At 37.5% G+C, this 26,901-nt stretch overlaps 1 protein-coding gene across 1 annotated transcript; it reads left to right on the forward strand.

The window, feature by feature from the left end:
- Positions 1-358: 358 nt before the first annotated feature.
- On the forward strand, positions 359-26,901 carry AFG3L2 (AFG3 like matrix AAA peptidase subunit 2). The gene is made up of 17 exons (XM_085322511.1): positions 359-400; positions 4,039-4,138; positions 4,608-4,676; positions 6,077-6,192; positions 7,151-7,303; positions 9,755-9,829; positions 11,466-11,590; positions 14,208-14,481; positions 15,089-15,226; positions 19,129-19,282; positions 19,995-20,102; positions 20,248-20,373; positions 21,430-21,540; positions 22,185-22,300; positions 23,252-23,452; positions 24,836-25,030; positions 25,910-26,901. Exons 1-17 carry the CDS (start codon positions 359-361, stop codon positions 26,150-26,152), a joined length of 2,346 nt encoding a protein of 781 aa, XP_085178637.1. The 3' UTR covers positions 26,153-26,901.

Genomic DNA, 26,901 nt, shown 5'->3' on the forward strand with positions numbered 1-26,901 from the left:
CGCGGCGCCCCGCTGCCCGCGGCGGAGGAGTCCGGCCCGCGGCCTCGCCCGCCGCTGCGGCTCGGGGCCTGCGCTGGCGGGCGGCGGCGGTAGCGCGCGGAGGGAGTGCTCCGCGGGGCGCCGCCGGTCCTTACTGGGCCGCTCCGCCCGCATCGCGAGGGCGGCGGGTGCCCGGGGCGGTTTGCTTCTGCCTCGGGGTGACCGGCTGCCGCCTCGCTGAAGCGCCCAGGAGCGGGTGGGAAGGAGCCACTCGTGTGCCCGCTGGGGGCTGTTCGGCGCGGTGGCGACGCAGGCTTGAGCCTGGGCTGTGTCAGCATTAACTGATAAATAGTGACGGCTGGAGTTAGTTCTTGGTACGATGGTACCAAGGCTATCGCAGACTGATGTATCAGAGTTACGTGTATGTTGCTCTCATCACCTTTAGCATACGTGAGAGTGACAGGCCTGTGCTGTTGCTTGGGAAGTGGGAGCTGTTCAGTTGCTGGATCTTCTTGGGCAAGTTCCTTAGTTATCCTGTAGGTTGTAGTGGAGAACGATCATACTTTTCTACTTACAAAAATTACCGCTACAAAAGTAGATAATTTTGAGATGAACATGTTTCAGGATGTTGGTAACTTATGCTAAGGATAAGTAGATATGTTTTGTTTTTCCTTGCTGAGTTTGTGTTTTATGTTTGGCCATAGCTTAACATCATTAAAACAGTAAACAGATAGAGCATGTTTGGCAGTACTGCTGATCTGTCAGAAAGCTCATTCTCTTTCCTGTTAATAAATTCAATAAAATATAACAAASTCCTCTTTTGAAAAGAGCTTCTTACTTATCCTAACATCTGTGTGTTTGCAGATGTAGCAGAACAAGGAAAATTTTTGAAGGAAGATAGTTAAATGTGCTGGGGAGCACATTTTTATTAACTGCATAACTTAACCATTGACTGTTAGACAACCAGAATAATTGTTTGGTTCACTGTATGTTCAGTTTAAGGATCATAGTTTAGAACTTCTTTACRGATAAAGCTGTAAACTTGCAACTTTCTTGAATTAATGGAGACTTCCTTTTTATATTTTTTTTCTTACTTAACTAAAATAGTGGATTTCCTGTGTTGTTTGCTTTGAATAGCCTTGGTTCAAAAAAGTATGGGTTACAGCTACAATGTTTTCGTAAAGTTAGTAATTCTGTTTATCTAAAACTATCTATTTTATTTAGTGCTGGAATCAGGGAGGAGAGATTTCTTTAACRTTACAGATTTAAGTTTATGCTGTACTCTGGAATAATAACCTTCATCACAATTCTGGTGGATTTTCAGTGTAAAACTGACTTTGTCTACTTCAGACTTATCTTGAACTTCTGCAAAAGAACCTGATTTCAGGAAGATGTCACAGAATTTGCCTGAAAAAAAGAAAAATATACATTTATCTGTTTTATATACTGTTGCAGTTCTTCCATCTGTGACTGAGAGAGCTGGGCAAGGTTTTCCAGTACATAGCACAGAACAGCCATTGTATTTAAGCATCTAGTCAAACCRTATTTTGTTTGCTTTCCCTCTGCTTCGGTAGTAGGTCTGTTACTTTGGCTAAGCTTGCTGTGGCCTTCCCATTGCCAACCAACCCGGGAACAAGCTTTTTATGAGGAGCAATGTARTCAGTTTTCATACTGGTGACTTATATTTTCAATAAATAAATAATAATAAAAAAAAAACCACTACCCTACAAGCAGTTTAAAAAGGCATGTTATCCAGCCTTAGTGAGGTGATTTACAAAATATGCCATAAATTCAGTTGTTCCCCTTTCCTATAAAATCAACCTTAACACTCTCACATCTCTGCATATTATCTCAAAAGGCAGCTGTACATTTCTTTCTCATAGAACTGAGGATTTGTAGGAGCAGTTCAGCAGCAAACCAATTCCGTTATTTAGGTCTGCCTCAAAGCTCAGTCCTGTGGCTTCCTCCCCCCTCCCCTTTCTTCTTACTCGCTTGGTTGTTGAGGGTGTTTTCTTTATTATTTTTTTCCCTCTCCCCTCAGTTGGTTAAACAGTGAGTTAACAAACCCACACTGGGCCTACCTGAGCTAGGCAAACTGATCAGGCTTATTCAAGCTGCTCTTATAAATATGAGCAGCTTCTCTATACKAGCTGGAGCAAAAGTTTCTGAACATTCCTGTCCCTTTAGTAGGAGAAAGTAGTCTGAGATTACAGTATAAATAAATGTTTGTTTTTTCTCTTGTGGAAGACCAGTGACATGGAAGCTGGTATTACTGGACATGTTTTGATTTTCATCTGTTGCTGCTTTCACTGCCTCTGTGCACTTGAGTTACATGTAGCACTCTCTTCTTACATGTACATATAGTACTCTTTATTTATTTTGAYGACACTGATTCATCCCACTTCTCCTAAAGCCTCTTCCAGGAGCACACATACAATTGTCCTTGTTGGAGGCTGTAGTTTATTGGTCCTAGCAGCTATTCTGTAGATGAAGTATTCTCCAGATGATCTTTACCTGGCATGCTTTACATGATCAGCCTCTTGAATTTTCAGTACTCAACTTGATTCAAAGACCTACAATGGCACAAAATAATGGCTTAATAATTATTTGTACCATGGCTTATATGTAGCAAAAGCAAGCAACAAAGGCATTTTGGCTTTCCTCTTGGTTCCAGCAGGTGGAACTAGATTGCCAGTCACTGTAAGGTCTAATCTGTTTTCTCATTTAACAAGGTGGGAGGGGAAGCTCCCAGAAAGAAGGCTTCAGGAGAGTTAATATTCAACTTACGATATGTCAGAATTCCTTGAGTAGTCTTAGCGTAGGCTCTAGTATCCTGCAAGTTTGTTTAAAATGCAAGAATAGAAGGTTTTGTCTTYAGCCATTATAATTTGAATATAACAAAATTGTTATGGAGATATTAACACCAGGCTTTCTGTCATAGATGCTGTCCTACATGTGCTAGWGTCCTAGATGGATGTTTGCTGTCATGCGTGGATGCCATGAGTCATGCTTCCAGGATCATAACTCATCATGATTCTAGGACCGACTACTGTTGTCTTTATGAATTTACTGGCTCTCCAGATAAATTGATCGTAATCAAAAGGAGCAGAAGGAAACTTAGTGCTCCCTTGGGACAAAGAAAATAGTGGCAGAAATAAAATCAATTTCATTAGAAAAAAAAAATTCTGAAAAGTGCAGAGACAGCTCAGGAAGTATGTGAATTAGAATTTTTATCCAAAATACGTGCCCTTTTCCTGGAAGAAAGGGAGTTTTTCCCTGTAATAAAATTGTTATTTACTCTGTTTTGAAGTATCATTAGAGTCTAAAAACTTAATTTTCTTAAGTATTAGTAATTTTAAATATTTCCTTTGTTGCTCTTAAGTAGTGACTAACTGTAAGCAATTAGTCTTGGATCAAAGTATGATAAAAATTTGGGGATTTTTGAAGTGGATCTCAGCCTGCATAGAGATTTAGGTCTGCCTTTTGAAGTGTTGCTCTCAAGTGGTTTCCTAGCTATATATAAGTGTAGTTTGACATACCCCTTTCTCTTGCATTCAAGCAGATCTTTCACATACAGCAGTTAGTTTCTTAAGAGTTCATTTGAAAAAAAAAAATCATTTTTTTCACAAAAAATACCTTAGTATTTTGTGGATCATACTTGTTCGGTCAGTGTTGCATTTAAGTACCTTTCAGCTGGTATTAAGAAATATTTTCTGTAGGGAGAATGTAGAAATAGTTAATGTTCACAACTTGAAGTGTTTTCTGCTTGTTTTTTTGTTAGTTTGTTTACTTTTTTTAATAAGGAATAGTATGTTTGTGATAGAGCTCTACTTTTAGCGAACAAAACATTTCCTCATTCTAGAAATTATCCATTTGTTTGACCTCCATCGTTCTCTTAATCACTCTTGTCCACAGCATTTTTTTTTCTTTTCTGGAATGGAATGAAGAATTTTACAATAGACTTTATAGTACCTGACCKGTAGCAGTTCAGGGCTTTCAGAGACCTTAAAGACTTTTGTAGTACCTTATTTTGCTTTATATTTATTTCTCATCTTTCAGCTCCGTGAAAAAGTTACCACTGACGTTACTACTGACAGAAGTACTGTGTTGGCAAGTGTGATTGCTGCTTGCAGACGGCTGTTCTCCCAACCTCCCAAAGGTGATTATAACTCTGGTCACTGAAGTGAAGCAGACTGCATTCCTTGCTGAGATCTGCACTTGTGTACCATTTAGGTTTATTGTTTCTGGGGCAGTAATGTCTTTAGTTAACTAGCCRTTAATCTTAAGATGGATCATTGTTTTATGGTATTTCTAGGAACTGATAAAGATGAGTGACTGCAGTTTGTTTTATTTTATGCAGTTCAGTTCTCTGAACTAAGTTTGCCTGATTTAAAGAACAACTTGACTTTAGATTATTAAATACATCTTGATTATTCTTCTCAAGTATAGTAGATTTATTTATGGGAACCTTGTAGAGCTCTTCTAGAAGGCAAGAACAAGACAATTTTTGCAGTTTRTGTATTACGAACTTCTTTGCTGCTATATACATTCAACTTGCGATTRTTGAAGTGTAATGATATATTGTAAACTATAAAACAATAATGAGCCTTTTAACTCTCTCTTAATAGGATTTGAAAAATATTTTCCCAATGGGAAGAAAGCTAATGGAACTAAAGGTACTGCTGCAGAAACAAAAGGTACAAAGAAACCTGCTTGATTTCAGTTGTTTCTCTAGAATGTGTATTCATTAGATTTTTAGCAAAACCTTGTGGGTTTGCGTGTGTGGGGCTTTTTTTTGGTTGGTTGGGGTTTTTTTGCTATCTTCTGTAACACTATTTTGCTTCAATGTCATGTATGTCTTCTGGAATAATACTTTTTTCCTTTTCGTTTCTGTTGGACTGYTGTTTTTAAATTCTTTTGTCACTGTCCCATATTAGTTAATATAGTCATACATTCATGTATTTTCYACATGTTTAGTTCTGAACTTTTCCTAGTACAAGCTAAAATATCTTTTCTTGATGTAGGAAATATACAGAATTGGCATTCTGGGTGGGGATAGAAACTAGCTGTGTAGCTGGAACCAAACATGTAGCCTCTTGCTTGAAAGAGGAGTTAGTAGTGGCAGTCCTAGAGGGAGCCTTACTTTGGAAGAGAAGAAGGAGGCAAAAAGGAGGAAAAAAAGAGAAAAAGCAGTAACAGCCATTCTGTCATATCAGAACTCTATACAACCTCATTTCCAGAGAAAAGGGGAGACCGCAGGCCTTTGAGCTCTTATGAGAGTAGTAATAGGAACAGCAGTTTTCCTTTGGTTTTGTGTGGCAAAATGTAATCTCATGCAGAGATACCCAAACTAATCCTGAAAGAGCTAGGGTTGGATATTGGAATGAGTGTGTGTTAGTGTTGTATTCCATCTTGCAGTCTAGAATATGTCTTGGCATATGGCATTACAATATGTCACACAGACACCTTGAGAGTTGGACGAGTACAGGCATGATTGAGGTGAACTCCTCAGGTGTTTTTGGCTGATGCTGTGTTGTGCTTATCTCTAGAATATTAAACAGGGCTCCAAACTTCAGTGTCAATGCACTCCGAACTTTAAAAGGAGCATAGCATGACTGGTGGGATGAATTGTGTTGGGAGAAGGAGATGTTACTTAAACCTTGTAAAAATCATCCCTAGAGAAATCTTCCACATGTCTTGGATTAGTGCAGTAGAAATGTAAGTTTCATGAAGTCTCCATAACATACTTCCTTCTATACTTGGGCCATTTTTTGGTTGTTGGTGTGCAAATATCATCAATTATACAATTAACAGAACTCTTGATCATAACTGTGTGCTGTAGGTGTCTCTAACAAGTGATTGACTACACTTCCGTTTGTARGGAAAGTGCAGTTTTTTAGTAGCCTGCATTCTCTAAGTATCATAGCGTTATAAACTAGTTCATTTTTTTCAGATGATCTCTTTAAAATCAAAATGACTACAAAATAAAAGTGAGTGTGAGGTTGGCATAAGATGTAGAAATAATAATGAAAAATAAAGAATATGTAAATGTGCAAATAATGATTTAATAATAATTTATCTATTTATTTTTTGTTAGAAGCAAAGCCAGCTAGTGCACGACAGCCTACTGGGAGTAGTAGTGGAGGAGGTGGCAGTGGTGGAAAAAAAGGTGGCAAGAAAGAAGACACTAACTGGTGGACCAGGTTACAGAAGGTTTTGACTTTAAAATACCTTTCTTTGTGGTAAATATGTTGTCCCCATGAAATAATCTCCAACTGTTTTGCTTTCTGGGGCCATATGGGTTTGATGGCCCTAGATTCTCCTTAAGCCTCCAGTGTTGAGTGTTTCATGGTAACTGGCTCTGGGTGGCTCCCCACTCAGTTCCTTACATAAATTGTCCTTTGAATGTCTCTTCAGAAGCATCTAACTCTTCATTAACTGACAGAGAAACCTTAATGGAATTATAAGGYATAGAAATATGGTTGCTGGTAGTTAGTACTCTTATAGTGAAGCCTTAAAGGCTGCATATTTTGCTTCAGTATGTCAATTTGGAAAAAGTCTACTCAGTTCACAGTGCTTAATGAAATGCAGAATGTTAGCCTCTCTAAACTTAATGGAATACATACATTAGTTGTTTTTTCTTCTCTCTCAGTTTCTGTCTACTGTGATTAACCGTAGAATAAATGAAGATTATAGTAACTTGTGCTCAAATTATGAAGAATATTTTTCTGTTTTTATTTAGTGTCCATAWTTTTTTTTCCTCTCCTTCGTAGGTATGTGTTTTCTCATTTATTTTTGTAGGTCTTGCATATAGTTCTGGCAGGCAGAGAAAAATGATTTAAAATGGAGAAGAAGTGGTCATAGAACAGAAATAACTGTTAGGAAGAGCTGGCAAAACTTAAATTCTTAGGTTATCATTGGAGATGTTCCACTACAGTCTGTAAAATGCTTCAAGTTTGAAGTTTTTGTTTTTTGTTTTGACACTCTCATTCCTCATTTATAGCTGAAGCTTATTAAAGTACAGTCATTCAACAAAACAAAACTTTGCTTGACATTTTCCATGTAGTAACCTGGAAGGTGGGGGAAAGATGCAAGGAATAGATACAGCAAGTACATASAAAAACAAGTTCTAGTATTATAGACTCAAACTTTTTTTGTTTCTATTTCCTAGGGTGACATTCCATGGGATGTCAGGGAGTTCCGTATGTACGTTGTGGGAAGCTCATTTTTCTGGACAATGGTCGTATATTACTTCTTCTTCAGGGTCCCTGGGAGAGAAATCACCTGGAAAGACTTTGTCAATAACTACCTTTCTAAAGGAATGGTGAGTAGCTGGGAATCAAAATGAAAAATCCATGTTCTGAAGATTACGTTATTTTTTTCCTTGCTCTTTTCTACCTCCTCACTTAAGTTAGTATTTGTGTAACTGTGGAGTGAGCACTAGCTCAAGACTAACTTTTTTTTGAGAGAGAGAATAGAATCAGCTTTGACCTAAATCAATTGTTTGAATGTCTGTGTCAGCTCAAAAGAGGAGAGSGGAGTGGGCAGCTCAGGACAGAAGTTTCTTGTTGAGCAGCAGCATACACTTATGCTAATTTAGAAGGGCAGTGTAACCACAGTGTCTCAGGGTGTGACTTTACATTACAGTTAAGCTGATGTAATGGCTTTAGCAGATATACCTGCTGCTCTTGGAAGAAATTTACCTAGTAGAAAACGTTTTCTAACCTTAAACACTTCTTAAGCCCTGCCTATCTCCCTCCTTCCCTATGCCTCCCCCTATATCCTCCCCCCCTCCCAAATATATTTTTTTGCTGGTTTCATTCCTTAAACCAGCTCATCAGGGGGTTTGAGTAGCAGTGCTTATGGAAGGCTGGAGATGGAAAATGAGACAGTCTGTTCCAGGGGCAGTAAATTGGCATAACTATGTTGTAGAAGAGCCTCCTTTATTTATTCCTCCCCTTATTTCCTCTTTTTTCATTTGTGTAGGGCCACTACTGGAATAGCAATCACTTTTATCACCAGTATCCTATCTGTCTGTATAGCTTGGCAGCTCTCTGCACTTGGACAAATAGGTCAGTGATGCTCCCAAGTTCAGAGAAGTGAATGTCTTGCACAGATCTTTCCCACTTTAGGAGCTTCTAGTTCTTTGCTCATTACTTCCATCTCTTTAGCTTATCCTTTATGTTAGGAAAACATGGACTTGCTTTCTCCGTTAGGTTCCAGAGATGTGATTTTGTGTTAACAGGGCTTCCTGCCCTGTCATTGCTTTCATAAGCTGCTGAATAGGTTTCCTACCCTTCTTTGTCTTGTTGCTCTGTGCAGAGCTGCAGTGTCTGTCTCTCCCATTCTGCCTAAACTGCTTGTCTTACACTCCTGTTCTTACTTGGCAACTGTGTATCTTGCCAGAAGAACTTGCTGATTATACTTGCGTTGAAACAGTAAGACACTAATTCAGCAGAAAGAACTGTTACAGTGAATRAAACCTGAACCCATGTTATGGAAAAGCATTGTGAAAGTAGGTTGTTGCACAAAACCAGGAACAGTCCCTTGGGCCTCTGTAAGATGTAGTCTGGGTATTCAGACAAGTGAAATATGTAGCTGTCAAAAGCTGTTATTTAATGGTGGCCAGTTAATGGGATGAAAACACCAGCACTGCTAGGGTTACACATATCGCAAAAGAGATTTCAGAGGATTTTTTGTGAAGCCAGGTGAGATCTAGAGTGGCTTCTTAGTTCATATTTTGCTTCAATTTTGCTAGAACTGAAACGGACCCATATTGTGAGTTCAGGGAGCTCTTATTAGCCTGTGTATGTTTTGAGCCCGACTTGTAGACCATTGCTAGTTGCAAGCTCTTTAAGGATGCTGAAACCAATTATTACATGGAAAGAGGAAGAAGAAATTGAAGTAACCCATCCTGCTTCATATTCATTGGCTTTGGTAAGCTTTACACCACTTCTGAAGAGTTACTGTCAAATTGAAGAAGCTACCTGTTTGAAACTTTTTACACACTGGCAGATTTTTTTTTTGAGTGGATCTTTGAACTTGCAATGGAGTTCTTGATTTTAGTTCATATGGTGTCCGATTCCGTAACCATTTTTTAAATCTAATTGATGTTATAGTGTTTTACATGGTAGTACAGGAAAGTTTTCTTTTCTATATATATTWAAAAAAAGTTTATTCCCTCATTCTGTTGAGTCTGATTTTATTTTGGAAGCTTCTACAAGAGTTTGAGGTCATGTGCTGTATTGCTTTTGATGTTTAACCAGTGAAATAGCCATGTTCTTGTTCAACTATTTCATTGTACCTATGATTTGACCTGAAGGGGGTTGGGGGGAAAGGGGTGGGGTAGGTGGTGCATAGTTTTTTGTTTTGAGGAGTGTTTGGTGGCTTGAAAGATGTGAGGTTTTCCTTTCCTTCTAACTTCTACTGATCACCTAACTGATTCCTGATTTTTGGAGTTTATGGAAGTGAATTGTAATAGAAATAAGTTTGCAATTTCTTGCAGTTTCATGTATCTGAAACCATTCAGTATACTTTGAAACTCTTCAGTCTAGCTTTTTATGAAGAGTAAATGTTGATACTTTGCTTACTGGCAAATTGTAGATGGTAGTACCATCCTGATCTTCAACATGAATTTTATTCTCCTTGATGGAAAACAGAAGAACAGACTTGGATGAGGGATATGTTCATATGTTAGCTGTTACAGAAGAGCAGTAAACCCATGTCATACATAATACACTCTAATGCATTGCAACTTCTCTTTTTCTTCCCACAGGTGGACAGACTTGAAGTGGTAAACAAGCGCTTTGTTAGAGTGATCTTTGTTTCAGGAAAATCCCCTCATGAATGGGTAAATGTTTGCTTTTAATRTGTATAAATGAGGCATTAAAAACAGCAAAGACAACTCTTTATCTGAAGTTTGATGCAGAAAACTTGGTCTGGGGGCATTAATAGTCTCTTAATCTGAAATATTTCCTGAGTTATTGTTGCATTATCCTACATAGTGTTTATTGTTTTACTATGTTGATCATATTTTGCCCTGCAGATGTCCAAAGCCAGTGGCATATTACAAAATTAGTGTATGGTTGTGGCCACTAGTTTTTTTTCTAGTGCTATAGTCTTAATGGAAATACAGGGCTTTCATAAATTCTTCACTCCTCTAATCTTTGTGTTTGCAATTACTCTTTTTCATCTGATCAGAACTCCTCCCACAGACTTAAGCATCCTAGCCAGTTAAAATTTTTTCTTCTTGGTTTTTGAGTAACTTTGTCTCCACTTGATACTATTGTCTTTGGAACTAAGCTAAGAGCTCTGTTTCTTGAAAAAGTATGTATTTCAGGGAACTCTTTTTTTCCCAGCAGGCAGTGAGGAACAGGGCTGACGCGTGTTAAAGTTTTCCAAAGAATACTACTTGGAGGCAGGGACCTACAATTACTTGGCGGGGGAAGGGGGGGCAGATTCTCATATACATAAATGTGAAAACTGTATTTTGGATGTAGTCTCTGCCAACTTCAGACCTGTCTAATGCGCGTGTTTTCTTCTGGGTACTTTCTTATCATGTTCCATATTTTGGAGAAACTTTACCCAGTTACTGCTTCCTCTGTGTGTGTGTGTGTGTGTTGGGGGGTGTTTCTTCATTAATGACTTTCCGAAACAAGGTCTGCAAGTCCCTCCAGGGTAAAGTGAAATCTGCAACAATTACTTCATCAGTGGGTTTCGATATGACTTGCTCTTCAGACTTATTTGTCCACCTACTTCTTAGCCCACGTACCATCAGTTGGTTTGTTTTCTCAATCAGTTGATACTTAGGACCACTTCTTTTCTTCTTCTTGTCTATTGGGGTAAATAGGGACAAGTCAGGCAGGTCATGGTGCAAAAAAGAAAAAGCTATTGAAAAAGCCTTACTGTCAGCACTGTTTCAAAGTAGTGTCTCCATTATTTTCTCTAATTTGGAAATATATCATACAAGTATATGCTGTCTTTTGTGAAGGTAACTGACTTTGTAAAGGTAATACAGACTTCAGAAAGAGAACTGCCTTTCTTAACCTAAAAGGCAATATGCCTCAGTGTCCTGAAAGGTTGAGATCTTCAGGTRAAACAGTTGTATGACTGCTGTGTTTGCAGGTTCATTGCTCTGTGGCTGCATAGCTTCCTTCTAAATATCTGCTCACCTGCTCTCCTTCCACTGAAACTGACASTTTTTCCAGAAATAAATCTGTTTTACATGCGTAAATACTGTTAGATACGATTTCTATAAAAGCCGTGRCAAATGCACAGCGTATTCAGGTCGGTAGACCTTATATTTATTAGGTGTATCTTACATCCGTTATAAACTTAAGTTGCCTTGTAAATTGGGGGTGGCGGAGGGAAATGGGGAGGGATTGTCCGAGTCTATTCTGAGAATTGCGTATGTGTGTGTTGGAAGTTGGCTTATAATGAAGCTGAAATAGATTGAGGCACTTTGGTGACCTTTGCTCTTTTTGTAGCAGTACGTCTGGTTTAATATTGGTAGTGTGGATACTTTTGAACGGAATCTTGAAACTGTGCAACAAGATCTGGGAATAGAAGTGGAGAACAGATTACCTGTAGTCTACTCAACGGAAAGTGATGGGTAAGAAGCTGTTTAAAAATAAATGTATTGATAAGAAATGGTCTGCCTTCCACTAGAAGACTGGAATCGTAAGATATACGTGTTATACTACACTAGATGGCACTATTATCAAAATACTGAACACTTTGTTCTTTTTTATCTCTGAATGTTAATCATAACAGGACCTGTTCAGTACTGTTTCTGAAAATTCATATCCTCTTCCCCTAAATATGGCTTTTTATTACATGCATATTTACATGCACAATTGGTCCTTCCCCTAAGTGACTTGTAATAGAGCAGGAGTCAACAAGACACAGCTCTCAAGCTCCAGAGATGGCATTTAGATAAATTTTGAGTGGACAAAATATGGTGTAGAACTGTAGCATATCGGCTGAGATACAGCARGCACCAGTTTCGGCCTGCAAACTTGGCAGAGATCCAGTTCTCTGGCCTTGCAAATGGGAAGATACTGCTGATTAAGTAAATTGTACTATCCTGCCTGATAGCAGGAGCTAGAAGCTGCATCATGCTTTTAATCTCTGGATTAGTTAATAAAAATAGTACAGACTGTTTTACAGCACTTTTGCTACCCAAATAGGGAATAGTGGTTCCAATAATTAGTTTGTATTCTTTGTATTTATTTTCTGTAAGTGAGTTTTATTGAGCTGGACTTAGCAGAGACTACAGAACTTCTCTGGTGTGGTTTTCTGATTGACTTAAAAGATGAATGTAATCTTGTATCCCAAGAACTGATTTTGTTCTGATCCAAGTCAGCAGTTTGAAAATGACTCCTGCTAGTGTCTGTGAAGTAGGTGTGGTTTGTCAAGAAATCCAGCTTTGGACATAGTAGCTGCTATCACTAACAATATGTGCTTGTTTGCTGCCTATTTTCATCTTGACATTATGTTTACTTGGATTTTTGGGGAGGGAGGGTAAAGTTTGATTTACTTTYCTAGTTCATTTTACCAAACGGCTGCCTGTTTGTCTTTGTGGCAACAGGAGAAATGGTACCCTTAACCCTAGACCATCCTGGGACTTAAGATACAGGATTTCTGTTCCCTGTTCCTCTACAGAGTATCTCTGCCTCATTTCTGTGTTTCTGTCTAAAGAGGCATGTTGTCAAGGTCAGCGTATTACCTAACCRGTCAAGTTCCTACTTAAAGAAATACCTGGAAAAAAAAAATGAGTAGTCAAGCCCCCATACTTCTGCAAAGAGGCTGTCTGTCAGCCTCAGGATCCTTGCTGTAGCCTGGGAAAAGTTCATCAATTCCCGTATCTACCTCAGCCTCTCTTAAACCTTTCTTATTCATTGAAATCCTSTTTCCTGGCCCCAGTCTCTCTGGCCCTCTCCTCCTCAGTGTCTGTTCTTTGTAGAATGCAGTTGGCTGGAACCTCTTGCTTTGCCCCTGAAATGCTGCAGGAAATGTGGAGCACGGGAGAGCAGCAGCTATRTGATCATGCTGCTGCTGCTTACTGCCAGATCAGAATCTGCTGAACACTGGGGGATAGTGGAAAATCACTCTTACCCTTTTCACCCCAGAAATCTGGGACATCAGTGAAGCCTGGAAATGCTTTACTCACTTGTGATAGTGTTGTTTCTCTGCATTTTATTTTTGCTGAATGTTGGTGGACCCTCCTGTGACCTGTTCCTTGAAGATCTTGCTACAAAAAATACTGTGATAATGAAAAATATTAGTATTAGGATGTGTGGCCTGTAGAAATTTGGAGGACAGTGAAGAAAGATGAGTAACAGAAAGGAAATCAGAAAAAAAGTGACTCTAGCCTCGGGAAAGGGAAATACAGACATTGAAAGATGAAGAAAATGTATTAAAAAAAGACAGAGCTAGGGGAAGAAGGATGGGTATATATTTTTGAGAGAAATTTCTATTTGAAAGTATATTCCAGTTATGTTACTTAGTATGACTTAAGTAGGCAATATAACTGTTTGTATAATCAGTCTTTTGAAATAAACTGCATAGGAAATGACTAGTAAATAGTTATCTAGCAACTCCTGTTACTGGGTAATACGGTCTTCCTTCATAAACACACCACTGTCACTTGACGTTTTGATCGATTTAAAAACAAAACAAAATCCAAAGCTGTAGCTTGTTAAACATCAAGTGTGAGGAGGTGTTACCTTCTAAGACTGTTAACTTTTTTTTTCCAGGATTGGTTGGGAGGTGGGGCAGGAAGGAGTGCGAAGAAAAAGGAATTCTAACTCTTCCTTTAACTGTATTTATAACAGGCTTTTCAGTTTGAGTTATGTAATAAAGACTTTTTTTTCCTGTTCACAATTTTATTTTGTTTGTTTTCCAAAGCAAACATTTTGCAAAAATTTTGTAAATCTACCAGTTAATAGACTATTAGTCTTGAAATTATTCAGGGTCGCTTATGGTGAAGCCAGCACTTGCCACATGTTCTCCTATGCAGTCATGGATTTTGAGTAATATGTGTCTGTGAAATAAGTTAGTCTCATCAGGACTACTAACTTTGGATCTAGTAGCTCATATCACTAATGATAAGCACTTGTTTACTATCCTTTATTTAATTCTTGTTGATATTTGTTTGGATTTTTGAAGAGAAAATAATGTGAATAATGTGGTGTTTTTCTGTTTTTTTTTTCTTGTTTTTTCCTCAGATCATTTCTCCTGAGTTTGCTGCCTACAATCTTGATTATTGGTTCTTTACTGTACACATTAAGAAGAGGTCCTGCAGGCTTAGGTCGAACAGGACGGGGAATGGGTGGACTCTTCAGTGTGGGTGAAACAACGGCCAAAGTTCTTAAGGATGAAATAGATGTGAAATTCAAAGATGTAGCTGGCTGTGAAGAGGCCAAATTAGAGATAATGGAGTTTGTTAACTTTCTGAAAAATCCCAAGCAATATGAGGATCTGGGAGCGAAAATTCCAAAGGTAAGGGAACAATGACTTAGCAGGTGAAGACTTGGTTCTTGTGGTAGTGTTTCTAGATATTCGGAGTAGGCTAGGAATRTTTATGTAGGTTCTGCTTCACACCTTTTCTTCTTGGAATCAGGAAGAAATAAATAGGGAATACGGACCAACAGTGGATATATAGTGCTATAGTACTGGAATAGTGATGGAATACCTCTCTTTCTAAATATGGGTCAGAAATGATATATGGTATGCATATGTACTATATTGTCTTCTATGCAACTGTTAGAGAATTGTCTGTAATCTTTTGACTATGCTGTAGTGGGAGCCCACTGCTGATGTGCTGTTTTCTTYGTGTATTTGATCAAAGTATTTTAAAGTCATTCTTCCTGTAAATCTAAGAAAACATGTAGCAATGCTGTACCTGTTTTTTCCCCTCAAACTAGTTTAAATGAGAGCTCAAATTTCGAACTTCTRTTCCCTTGCTTTGTTTCCTCACAGTTCTGTGACTGTAGTGAGAGAAAAGCTGCTGGACTTAAGATTATAATGTAGGCAAGATCTYTAATTGAGATAGTTCATAGAGTTATGTTGTTTTCTTCATGAGAAAATGTACCTGTTTTTCTTGCAGGGAGCCATCCTGACAGGTCCTCCTGGTACTGGGAAGACACTCCTAGCTAAAGCTACAGCAGGAGAGGCTAATGTACCTTTTATCACAGTCAATGGCTCGGAGTTCTTGGAGATGTTTGTTGGTGTGGGTCCAGCTAGAGTAAGTTTATGGCCTTGCTCTATTATTCAGTGTTGGTTGTTGAAAGGTCATTGTCAAGGTTGGTAGGCAAAAAGTTTGATTATACATGAAGTTCTGTCATCTATACAGATTACACTGCAAGTGATGCCAGATGTCTGCCCAAATATGAGAGTCATAAATGCATTTTTCAGAAAAGAAACRTATGTAGTTCAGTATCTGGTTTCAGGCCACGTGGACATTAAGGTTTACCTGTTTGCAGGAACTTAAAAACAGAACTCTCCAAGTTCTGCTCTGAAGTAAACAGACTACYTGGGTCAGAAATACATAGTTTACTTGACTGTTGCTATAGGAATGTCTACTCCTGCTTTAAATCTGTTGTATTTCTTCAAAGAACTCTGCTCTCTTTGTAAGGTCAGACTCTTGAATACAAATAGTAGTCTGGGGCATATAAATATGGTTTTGGTTGAAATAAGAACCCAAAGCTCATGGATGGAGACTGAGAGAGCAATCTCCTGCATGTGCTGTCTTGTGCACATGCTTCAATACTTTTGGTTTTTCAAAATCATCTGAACTCCAGAAACTAACATTTCTGATGCTCTTTTGCCCTGCTAACTCTATCAAGGGAGTTTGAAAATAAAACAATCCCTCAGTGGTGTAATCCCTACTGATCTACATGTACCTTGAGGTGTATTTACAAATACATTGTGCTTATGTCATGCTATTTGCAAACCTAAAACTACCACTCAAATTTGTCAGACCTTCAGGGGAATTATTAGTTAGTAGTCTTAATCTTAAGTCACCAACTTTCACAGTGCGTATATTTACATTAATATCCTTTTACTTAAAATAGCCCATTAAAAAGTTTTAGCTAATAGCTAACTTTGTTCTAGTATACCCATTTTCTTTATTTTTTTAAATAAAACTACATTTTAAACATTGTTTGAAAGCTATCTTTCGCTATCTAGGAAGGGAGGACACTTAAATCTGCTAATTTAAAATACTCTGTGTGCTAGATACTATCAGGATTTTTATAAATGAGGCTGGTAGCACCAGTAAAGTTCTTCATTATGTACCAAACTAGATCCCATTTCCCACAGCTTATAACTTGACCAAATTCCAACCATCTTGTCTTAAGCCTTGAAAAGTATACTTCAAACTAACTTGGATTTCCTTGGTTTTTGAGGGTTATTTTGGAGGTTTTGTTTATTTTTGAGAATGAGTTAATTTGTTTTGCCCTTTTTGAGAATAATCTTAAGGAAAGAATACCCTGTTTTACCCATATTTAAAATTAATTCTGCTGGCAGTAAATGGAAATGCTCTAGTCTCAATTTGAATTTGAGACAGGGAATGACTTTTTGGGGATATGTGCAGCTTTCACTCTGTAAAAATTCACCATTTTTTTGACTAAATTCTATAAGCCTTGAAAAACTACTGTTTTCATATGTTTGGACTTGCTAGAAGTTAGCAGATAAACTTTCCCAAGATGTTATCCTTACTGTGTTTTCACAGCTTTGTGTGCATATGCCTGTGTKGCCTAGGTCTATTCTGATGATCTGTTGAAGGACTTTTTCCAGGAATACCACTGAGAGTAAAAGAAGATACTTGAAGCCAGGCAGTTTGGGGTCTTCTGGGGGARAAAAGGGGGGAGGGGGAGGAATTTGGAGGTGTAGGCACAGAACTTGGAAGAATAGGTGCTKATTTGGAAGGGTAAATGCAGAAGCTGGTTTGGAGTAGAGACTTGGGGTAGAAAGCAGAGGGAGACAAACTAAGGAGATTGGCAAAAGGAGGTACTATAGAGGGGAGAGGGCACAGACTGAGAGCAGGGAGATAGGTGGAGAAACTGATAACAGGGAGGAAAACATGGGTGGTGACCAAAAAAAAGAGACTGTGCCTGGAAGCGAAGGGTATGGAGATTGTGATTAAATAGATAAGGTGGATGGGAGTTGAAGAAAGGAGTGTRCAGTGTAGAGGGGACTTTGCTGAGAAACAGCAACAAAAGAAACAGATTCATATCCTCTAGAAAAGTATTGGATATCCTGAAATAGAAWGCAGTTTCACATTCTCAAAAAGCCAAAAAGCAAAATATCTTCACCTTTCTCCACTAATCTATGTAGATGATGATCACCTAGTACTGCCAAGTGACGTCTGTTGATATAATAGTTGCTGCTTGGACTATGAGTGAGGATTTCAACATGACTGATTTGTTAATAATGTTAAATCAATTATTCGTAAGCTTAGGATAAGCTAGAATTAAAACTGCTTGTACAGTCTGGTTCATACGCATTGTGTTAATTTTTAGTTCCATTGTTTGGGGTAAATAGTTCTGTAGTTTTTGAATCTCTAGCCCTTCAGAGCAAAAGGTAAGAACTCTGAGCTTCTGGCTGTTTTCTTTTTTTCTCCGTATTTATCATGGTCTCTTCATGCTTTATTCATTGTGCTTTATTCAAACTGTTTACAAAGCTGAATGACTTTGTGGACTTTCTTCAGCGAGGCCTAGTGTCCAAAACAGACACCTCTTCTTTCTAATGTATTGTGTTTGTCTTTAGAGAAGGCTTCTCTAATTGTGCCTATAACATACTAAGAGTAAAGTATTATTCTCACCCAGGTCAAAATTCTTCCATAATTGTTCATTTCCTGTTGCTTGCTTCCTGTTGCTTTAGATTCCTCAGTCACTAGGTCAGTCTGCTTGCTGAACTGGTTTAATGAGGTCCTTCTGATACACTTGCAAGCAGAGTAACATTGTATTGTTGCATGCAGCCAAACACACTTCACTRTAACCATTACAGTGGGATTTGAGAGGTAATATTGTTGCTTGCTTAAATTTTTAAAGTCCAAACACTTGGTCAGGTGTTTTACCGATCTTCTAGGCTTTTTGTTTTTTTTTTCTCTCCCAACTTCTCAGAGGAAGTTARCTTAGATTCAGAGTAGATATTTAGAGGTGAGTTCAATTTTTCTAGTCCATATAAAGAAAGAGAGGGTGGCTAAGGGTCCCCTTAGCAGCATATTGCTGAAGTATAATGATAAGCACTTATTTATAAGCCTTAACAAGTTCACTGTAAGAGTTAGATCACTYTGTTCTACCTCCAGTAAAAACCTTTTATTTGCTTGAGATGAATTGTGTTGTAGCATGCCTCTTCAGCTTTCAGTTCTGCTTGTAACACTACATGCCAAAGATCTTAAAAGGGAATAAAACTCCAGACTCCGCAGACTGAAAGCAAGATTTCTCTTTTAAGTCTGTGGAGTCTGGAGTTTTCTTCCCTCACCCCTACCTCAAACTCTACCCTATAAGCACAGTTTAGCAAGCAACCTGATTTTTGTTTAATGGATTTAGTTCTTTAACAAGATGTGTTCAGCCACACGGATCAGAACATATTGCAACAGGTGCTAACACGTGCTGATAGCTATATTACTTATCCATTAATTTTTGTTAATTGCTAGCCATATTCTGATAGATTCCAGTAAGAGTGTTAAGGGCTGTTTTGAAAGAGAAAGCTCATTTGGCAGTACTGTGAGATGGCTGAAGGAAGAGGCTCRATCTGTTCACAGTCACTTCAGTTAAAAGCTGATTAAAATGACTGAAGCATGCTACAGTTTTTAAAGTTGCTGTTGAGGGCAATATTTTGGTTACTCAGGGAAAGCAGTTGCTGCTTAAGGCTTTTAAATTGCTTATTTTATATTCTTAATTATGGTTTAAGAAARCATGATGTCAACCACTGGAGCCACCTTAGCGAGTCTTACAGTGTAATAGCTACAATGTAAACTTTCATTGCTTGGAGAGCTGGCAGGAGGCTTTTGAACACTTGTTAGCAAAAATAGTGGCTGTAGCGATACTGCTACTGMTGTTGCTTTCCATGCAGGCACACACTGACCCCAGTGCTGCTGGACAATGACGAACCTGATACATRTTCTGTTCTTTTGTTAAGGTCCGAGATTTATTCGCTCTTGCTCGTAAAAATGCCCCTTGCATTCTCTTCATTGATGAAATAGATGCAGTAGGGAGGAAGAGAGGAAGGGGCAACTTTGGAGGACAAAGTGAACAAGAGAACACACTCAATCAACTTTTGGTAGAAATGGATGGTAAGTATTTAATTTCTAATATTGCATTATAATAATAGGGGTCTCCTCATAAGCTTAAGTATGGATTGCATTGATTGATACCTTAATGTGTTTGTAGTTTTAGATGTGAGGAGGAAGTATGTGCATGTGCCAATGGAGAGAGGAACGGAACTAATATGCTTGTTCAGACCTGTAAACAAGGATCTGAGATCTAATTTAAATGAAAATAAGTGTGGGTTTTTTGCTGCTTAAAATGAAGAAAGCTAACTCAGTTTGCTGTAGCCTGATGTTCTTGCCCAGATTTGTTCAGAAAAATGAATCAGCTTTCTGCATCTAATGATTCTTTGTCATAGTTGAATAGAAATAAAATCTCTGCATGAGACCAGTCTGTATTTAAAAGCAAACAAAACYAAAGAAAAACAAAAAACACCACCCAGCTAGCCATGCGGATTTTACAGTTTCTGGAGCACTTAATCTATAGTTGTATTTTTGAAGATAGACTAGGAWTTTATATAATGCTTCAAAAAGTAGTGCCCAATGCCATTTTTTGCTTGTTATGAAAAGCTGGACAATGCTCTAATAAATAGAKGTACTTCCAACTTTAAGATTGTTTGTTTAAAGTATCGCTTCTTATATGGTCCTATAAAGTGAACAGTCTTCCTATTTCTACTTTTTTTTCCCCCCTCCTCTTGAAAACATCTTTATACAGATTTTTATTTTGTTTCTCCAACAGGATTTAACACTACCACAAATGTAGTCATATTGGCAGGTACTAACAGGCCGGATATTTTAGATCCTGCTCTAATGAGGCCAGGACGYTTTGATAGACAGATTTATATTGGTAAGTTTGTCTGTGTCACTATATACTTCTGCATATGTAGCATACCATAGAAATTGCTGCAACTATTCATTTACATGTGTGATTTCTTTCATGCACTCAGTTAAAATATGTGTAAAGTAAAATAAATATCTTTTAATGTTAAAAGGACCCCCAGATATAAAAGGAAGAGCATCTATCTTCAAAGTCCACCTTAGACCTCTGAAATTAGATACCATCTTAAACAAAGATAACCTAGCAAGAAAACTTGCTTCACTAACACCTGGGTTTTCTGGTAAGTAATTTTTTTTTCTTAATGCCACTGTTTCTCCGTATTTACTATTTAAGCTGCAGGTATTTTCTTTTCCTMCTGCTTGTATTGCTTCTTGCATCCACTCTCCTGACTGTCTGTCTATTTATTTTTCTTTATTTACTGATACAGTGTGAAATTCTCTTTGCMTGTTTGAGTTAATGAGATTTCTGAAGGTCTTATGTTTGTCTGTATCAATGAATGTCACATACCAAACAAGTCTTCAGCAAAAGCATTCCAGAAATTTCTCCTTACARTGCTGGTTTGTGTGTTTCTGCTTTTAATGCATTCACCTGGCTCTTTGAACACTACTACAGAAGACTGGTTTTATTTTTGTAGTGTTCATATATGCTCTCTGTAGGGGAATTTCTATTTCTGGATGCTGGAGCATCTCTCTGGAAGATGTACTGTAACTTTGTATTTAATTAGGAATGGATGCGAAAACTTTCGATTCTAGTTTATAATTTAATCCGTTTAAAATCTGTATTGACTGATAGTTGAAGTCTTTAATCTTCTCGTAGTCTRTATAGAACTCTCTTTCTGCAAAGACCTAATAGTCTACATATCTATCAACTGCAAGGGTTTTTTTCCTTTAAACTAAGTTTTCTCTGGAGCAGAACTGCAAATAATRTTAAGTGGATGACTTGAAGCAAGTAATGTACTTATGTTTTTAGAGGGTATCCTTTCACGACAAGATCTGAGCTATGTTAGATTCATAAATAGGAAACCTTTTCTACTAAGTCTATACTAACCTAAGCATAATCTGCAGACAGAAAACTTGAAGGTAGAATATGATATATTAAACAAGTACTTCACAGGTAATAAATTTTATTTRGTAACTCAAGAAGAAAAAACTATTCTATAACCTTAAAACGTGTGTTTAAATATCTATTAAAGAATTATACTGTATGTAATGATTAGTTCAGAGAGAATTACCTTTAATCTTCAGGTTCTGTGAGAATCTGTAGAAATCTAATATTATCTCTGTGCTAGATCTTGAGAAAAATGTTGAAAATAAGCAAYGCTCTACTCTGTCTTTAGGTGCTGATATTGCTAATGTTTGCAATGAAGCTGCTTTAATTGCTGCAAGACATCTCTCGGATGCTATAAACCAAAAACACTTCGAGCAAGCAATTGAAAGAGTTATTGGAGGTAGGTTAATTGAGTAAGTTGCTTAGTTCTTGTTTTGTTTTGACACATTCTGAGTAAGGGTGATAGTTTACATTCCTTTTTGTTTGGCTTGGGCAGTATGTTTGTTTGGGTTGTATGAGTTGGATTTTTTTTTCCTCCCTCCCTCTTTTTTTTTTTTTTTTTTTTTTTTTTTTTTTTTTTTTTTTTAATCTAAGTATACTTGAGCTTTAGAAAGGAAATAGCCAGTCCCTGTTATTGACTTCTGAAATGGAGAAGGGGTAAGAAGAGAAATTTCATCAGGACAGTTTCCTAATTTGCTAAAATAAAAGGAATAGTTGTTTGGACTTCACAAAGCTTTAAAATATTTTATTGGACTGGAAGTCTCTTTAAAACTCTTTGATCCTTGAAGAGAAGATGTTWATGTAAAGCATTTGAATATTCTTAAGAACTTGTGTTTTAAAACTAGAAAATCTGATCAAGAGTCTGGGTACAAGATAAAGTAAAACCTGAAAGATGCACATTTCTAAAACTTGCACRTTTTAAGTTTTTAAACATTTTCAATTGTTTGTGCACATCTAAGTATATATCTAGATCTGCCTTTCAGCATGAGATAAGGGATTTCAGTAGAGAAGGGTGTGTCTGAAACTTAAACTTGTATTTTGAAGGTTTGGAAAAGAAAACTCAAGTACTGCAACCTGAGGAGAAAAAGACAGTAGCATACCATGAGGCAGGGCATGCAGTTGCAGGATGGTTTTTGGAACATGCTGACCCACTCTTAAAGGTAAAGGAAATAAATTAACTGGAAGAAGTAGTTTGCATGTAACAGGGATAGTGTTTTCTTTCCTTCCCCCCCTCTTTGTGTTGGGAGGATATTAAAATGTGCAGTCTCACAAGAAGACAGTATAAATATGTAAGTGTTAGTATACTACTTTGGTTCACTTCACATAGCTTTCTTATAACTGTTTTCTTATTCCRGTGTTACAGGGGTCATAGTGYAAAAGACCTGGAAAAGTGAAAGACAATCTTCCCATGAAACTGCTTGCTTTGATAACTGTTTTTTCTCTAAGGCTTTTTATAGTACAGATCTAAGGTTTAACAAAATCTTACATAAGGTGCAGGTAAATGCATCTTCAGGGATATCACTGTAAAAATRGTCACCTAGAGATGATTAAAATGTTAATTTGAGTCTTGGAAGCACAATTTGACAAGTTGTAGGTCAAAAACACCCCRATCTGCTGAATTTGCTTTAACCATCAATTTTTCTTAGCTATGTTCTTAATCTTGTCTGGTTTACAAGACAGATTTTAAGCTTGAGCAACTCCCTGTTGGAAGGGAGGGGATTAATAAACATGGAAACTTCTGGCTATTCAGAATACTAGCAGTGCACTAATGGTATGTCTGTTACAGAAGCCCAGTATGTTTGTTTATACTTTAAGCCAAATATGTAATTCTAGAAGACTTCTTTTAAAAATGTCATACCGTCTTTTTGAATGGAAAAGATACTTCAGTGGTCATGCCGCTTCTTTCTAGGAATTCCAGTAGTTGGGACCCCAGTTTAGAGCTAGTTAGGGCTTTTAGGGGTAAGACACAAYGAAGACAAAACTGTGAATACAAATAATGTTAAAGTTCAAGGATGACTGTGGTATAGACTGTGGTATTAAAAACTAAGTCAAAGAATGCTTTGGAGTGTTACGCTGTTTTAATTCTGACCTTCTATTAATTTTGATTGTAGGTATCTATTATCCCACGTGGTAAAGGACTGGGTTATGCTCAGTATTTACCCAAGGAACAGTATCTTTATACCAAAGAGCAACTACTTGATAGAATGTGCATGACTTTGGGAGGACGTGTGTCTGAGCAAATTTTCTTTGGAAGAATTACAACTGGAGCCCAAGATGATTTGAAGAARGTGACCCAGAGTGCATATGCTCAGGTATGTGCTTATCTCCTTATCCGACACTCATGTTTTAAAAGGATGCAATTTAATCAGGTATACCTTTCAAAAAMCTAATTTAGTAAAAGATATGACTGAATGTTTTGTTGTTGTTGTTGTATAGAGATGCTGGTGACTCAAGTAATTTTATCATATTGCATTGGGCGTTGATTACTATCCTGGATCCCTGCAGAAACATGTATACTGCAGTTATATTCAAGTTTGTGGACATTGTAATTTTAAGAATGATATTTAGTACACAGATTTGGTTCTCTGATCCTTCTTTTACTATTGTCCGATTTAAAAAACCCAGTTTGTATTCATGTATGTAACTAAATCCAGAAAACTTTGCACTTAAGCAATTTGCTGTCAGTTGAAGGCTGAGATTGACACTAGTTTGTACCATATTAACTAGTGCAGGTGAGTAATTTGAAATCTTATCAGTGTAATGACTCATCCATGGGTAGCTCTGTACTACACTTAAATACTTATTCCATTTCCTATACCAACATAAAAGCTGAAATTATTTTTAAGATGTTTGGAAGGTGAACAAGAGATATGCTTGAAAGTACATTTCTCTTCTCCTATGCAACCCCTGACACACACCTGCCTTGTGATCTCTACTATGCTTCTTGTTGCTGCCATTCAGAAAGTTAAATGTATGATGAAATTCTGTTACTGATAACTTTTTCTGTCCTTTAGTAGTTCAATTTTAAATAAAATGTTTAGCAAACAGACTTTTTTCATAGTAAAAACATTGTTTCTGAGGAGAATTGGGGACATAAAAGTTTCTAACTTTTCATTACRATGCAGCTTAAGGTGCTTGGCTCTAGTGAGGTGATTCCTCTGAGTTCTGAGTGTTCTTTGTCATACCTACTTTCATCTTGGAGAAGTGCCACTTTAGTAATCATCTAACTAATAATGGCCATGGGGTAAACRTGTAAAAGAGTTCTAGATAGTAGTGTGAATTTATTTCTGCCTCTGCTGTGATAAAATGTAGCTTCAGAAACATTTTGAATTGGATGAACTTGCATATTTTTGACAAAGGAAAACAATTGTACTGCTTAATAAAGACTTGTGTGTTTTTTTTTCTGAATATTTTGGTATTTAAATAGCAAAGCATTATGTATATCRTAAGAATAACAGCTTTTAAGTGGTGGTACATGAGTGCTTCAGTCTTAATTATTTAAGAGGAATAACAAAATCAACTAAGGAACTTTGAGCTTTATTTCTGCTTAGGTRGACTGGAGTTTTTAGGGAAAGATGGGCTTTAGACAAAGTAAYTGGTCATAGAGAAATTACTACTTCCTCTTAATTTTGGTTACTGAATTTGCACCAGTATACGCTAAAATCTTCATAATCTTGCCCTGTCTTCCCTCCCAGATTGTTCAATTTGGCATGAATGAAAAGGTAGGGCAGATTTCCTTTGATCTTCCTCGTCAAGGAGATATGGTATTGGAGAAGCCTTATAGTGAAGCAACTGCCAGATTGATAGATGAAGAAGTACGGTCACTTATTAACACCGCTTATGACAGGACATTAACTCTCCTGACTGAGAAGAAGGAGGAAGTAGAAAAGGTGAGCATTAAGATATTTTAGTCACCAAATTCCAACTGGTAAGCCAGATTAAAAAAATTGAACATTAAGTGTATAAGAAAGCTTGTTAAAAGTTATTTAAAATTATCTTGACAGTGTGTCACAAAATACGCATGCTTWTATATATATATATATATATATATATATAAATATAAATATATAAAAATAAGAAGATAAGTATGTAAAACTTCCTTTTTCAAAATTACTCTTGAACTTCAGATAAAAAAGAATCTTTCTGCCATCTTCTTTCCCTGCCCTGAGGTTGCTTCTGGTTGGCCTCACTGCTGTTGAGATTCCCCTCATGCATGTTCTTCCTCTGCTCTAGGAAGCCTGATGCAGCAAAAGGGTGGTTTTCCAGGACAGGCATCTATCTGATAGGCTTGCTGACTGCATTTACTAAGTGGTGTTGCAATAGGCTGCCGTCCCAGGAAAGATTACTGAATGTGGTTTGTGCTAAACAATGCTGCTCACCAAGCAGGTTACAAACGGCACTGGGGCACTCTATAGCTTACAACGTAAGGGCAGCCCTGGTGAATCATCTGAACCTCCCTGTCCCCTATCCATAAATTACCTGCRGCTCCTAGAGCCTTTTGGCAGCAGCAGCAGGTTGCTGTTTTGAAGCAACAATAACAGCAACAGTGGCCCAGAGGGAGGACACTGCCAAATCTTGTAAGCAGGATTTAAAAAACAGTGCTTTTGCTATTTAAGTGCATGTGGGGGAAAAGGTCACTTCAGTGAATTCTGAGCAATCTGTTTCTTCTMTCAAAAATGAATCTGTACTGGTCCAAAGCTACCTTAAATTCTTTCTAGGAAAAAGATGTGATAATGTATTCTGTGTGACATAATTTACTGCTATTCCAGGTTGCCCTACGGCTACTGGAGAAAGAAGTGCTTGATAAAAGTGATATGCTAGACCTGCTTGGCCCAAGACCATTTGCAGAAAAGTCTACTTACGAAGAATTTGTTGAAGGTACAGGAAGTTTGGATGAGGATACTTCACTGCCAGAAGGCCTTAAAGACTGGAACAAAGATCGTGAAAAAGAGAAAGAGGAGACAACAGAYGAACAGGTTGCCAGGCAGATCAGAGGAGGGATGCCATTTTAACTGCAAAGCGTGCAGTGCTGTTGACTTGCAGTCTGGAACTCACCTAGCTTGTACTTCCAAAACAAAGATATTTATTCAACCAAACTGTATTAGGGATGGGTGGAAGAGTGACCTCTTGTGATAAGACAAGGATATACTGCTCCCAATTTATATATGCGATCATCAGTTCGCTCTTAAAGGATGATTGTCTTTCATTTGTCAACTGAAGAAACACATTGGATTTGAGCTGCAGTGGAATGCCAGAACTGAACCTCTCAAACTTTGAAACAGTTTGGATTCGTGCACAAACTTTGTGGCACTGGTGTCTTTTTTTAAATATATGTAAGCTTATAAAAATTAAAGYTCTGTGATTGCTGATCTAATGCATACCTGTATGTGACCTGTTTCTTTAATTAAAAAAAAAAGAATCATACAAAATGCATTGTCAAATGCTTATCCAAAAGCTGCTCTTACAAAGTACAAGCTCTGCAGAAATACCAGCTCTTTCATCTGACCTTCCCCACCCTTTCATTTTGGTTTTAAAAAGCTTGTTTACAGAGAACTGCCATGTAAGTTGGCAGTGAAATCTGATACCCCCTTAAATATCTTTAAATATAGTCATGGTTCAGTGTCTTAAATTAAGTCTGAAACTCAACTTGGCTCCTGCAGTTTTATTAGTCAAWTTTTTTACAGAGTTCTGTAAAATATTGAACATACAAATGTGTTGTGTAAATAGTTTGAGTCAATAAAATCAATACTTTTCTGAATGA

Source organism: Rhea americana, unplaced genomic scaffold, assembly GCF_003343005.1.
Source record: "Rhea americana isolate MKP2758 unplaced genomic scaffold, rheAme1 scaffold_78, whole genome shotgun sequence".
NCBI lineage: Eukaryota > Metazoa > Chordata > Aves > Rheiformes > Rheidae > Rhea > Rhea americana.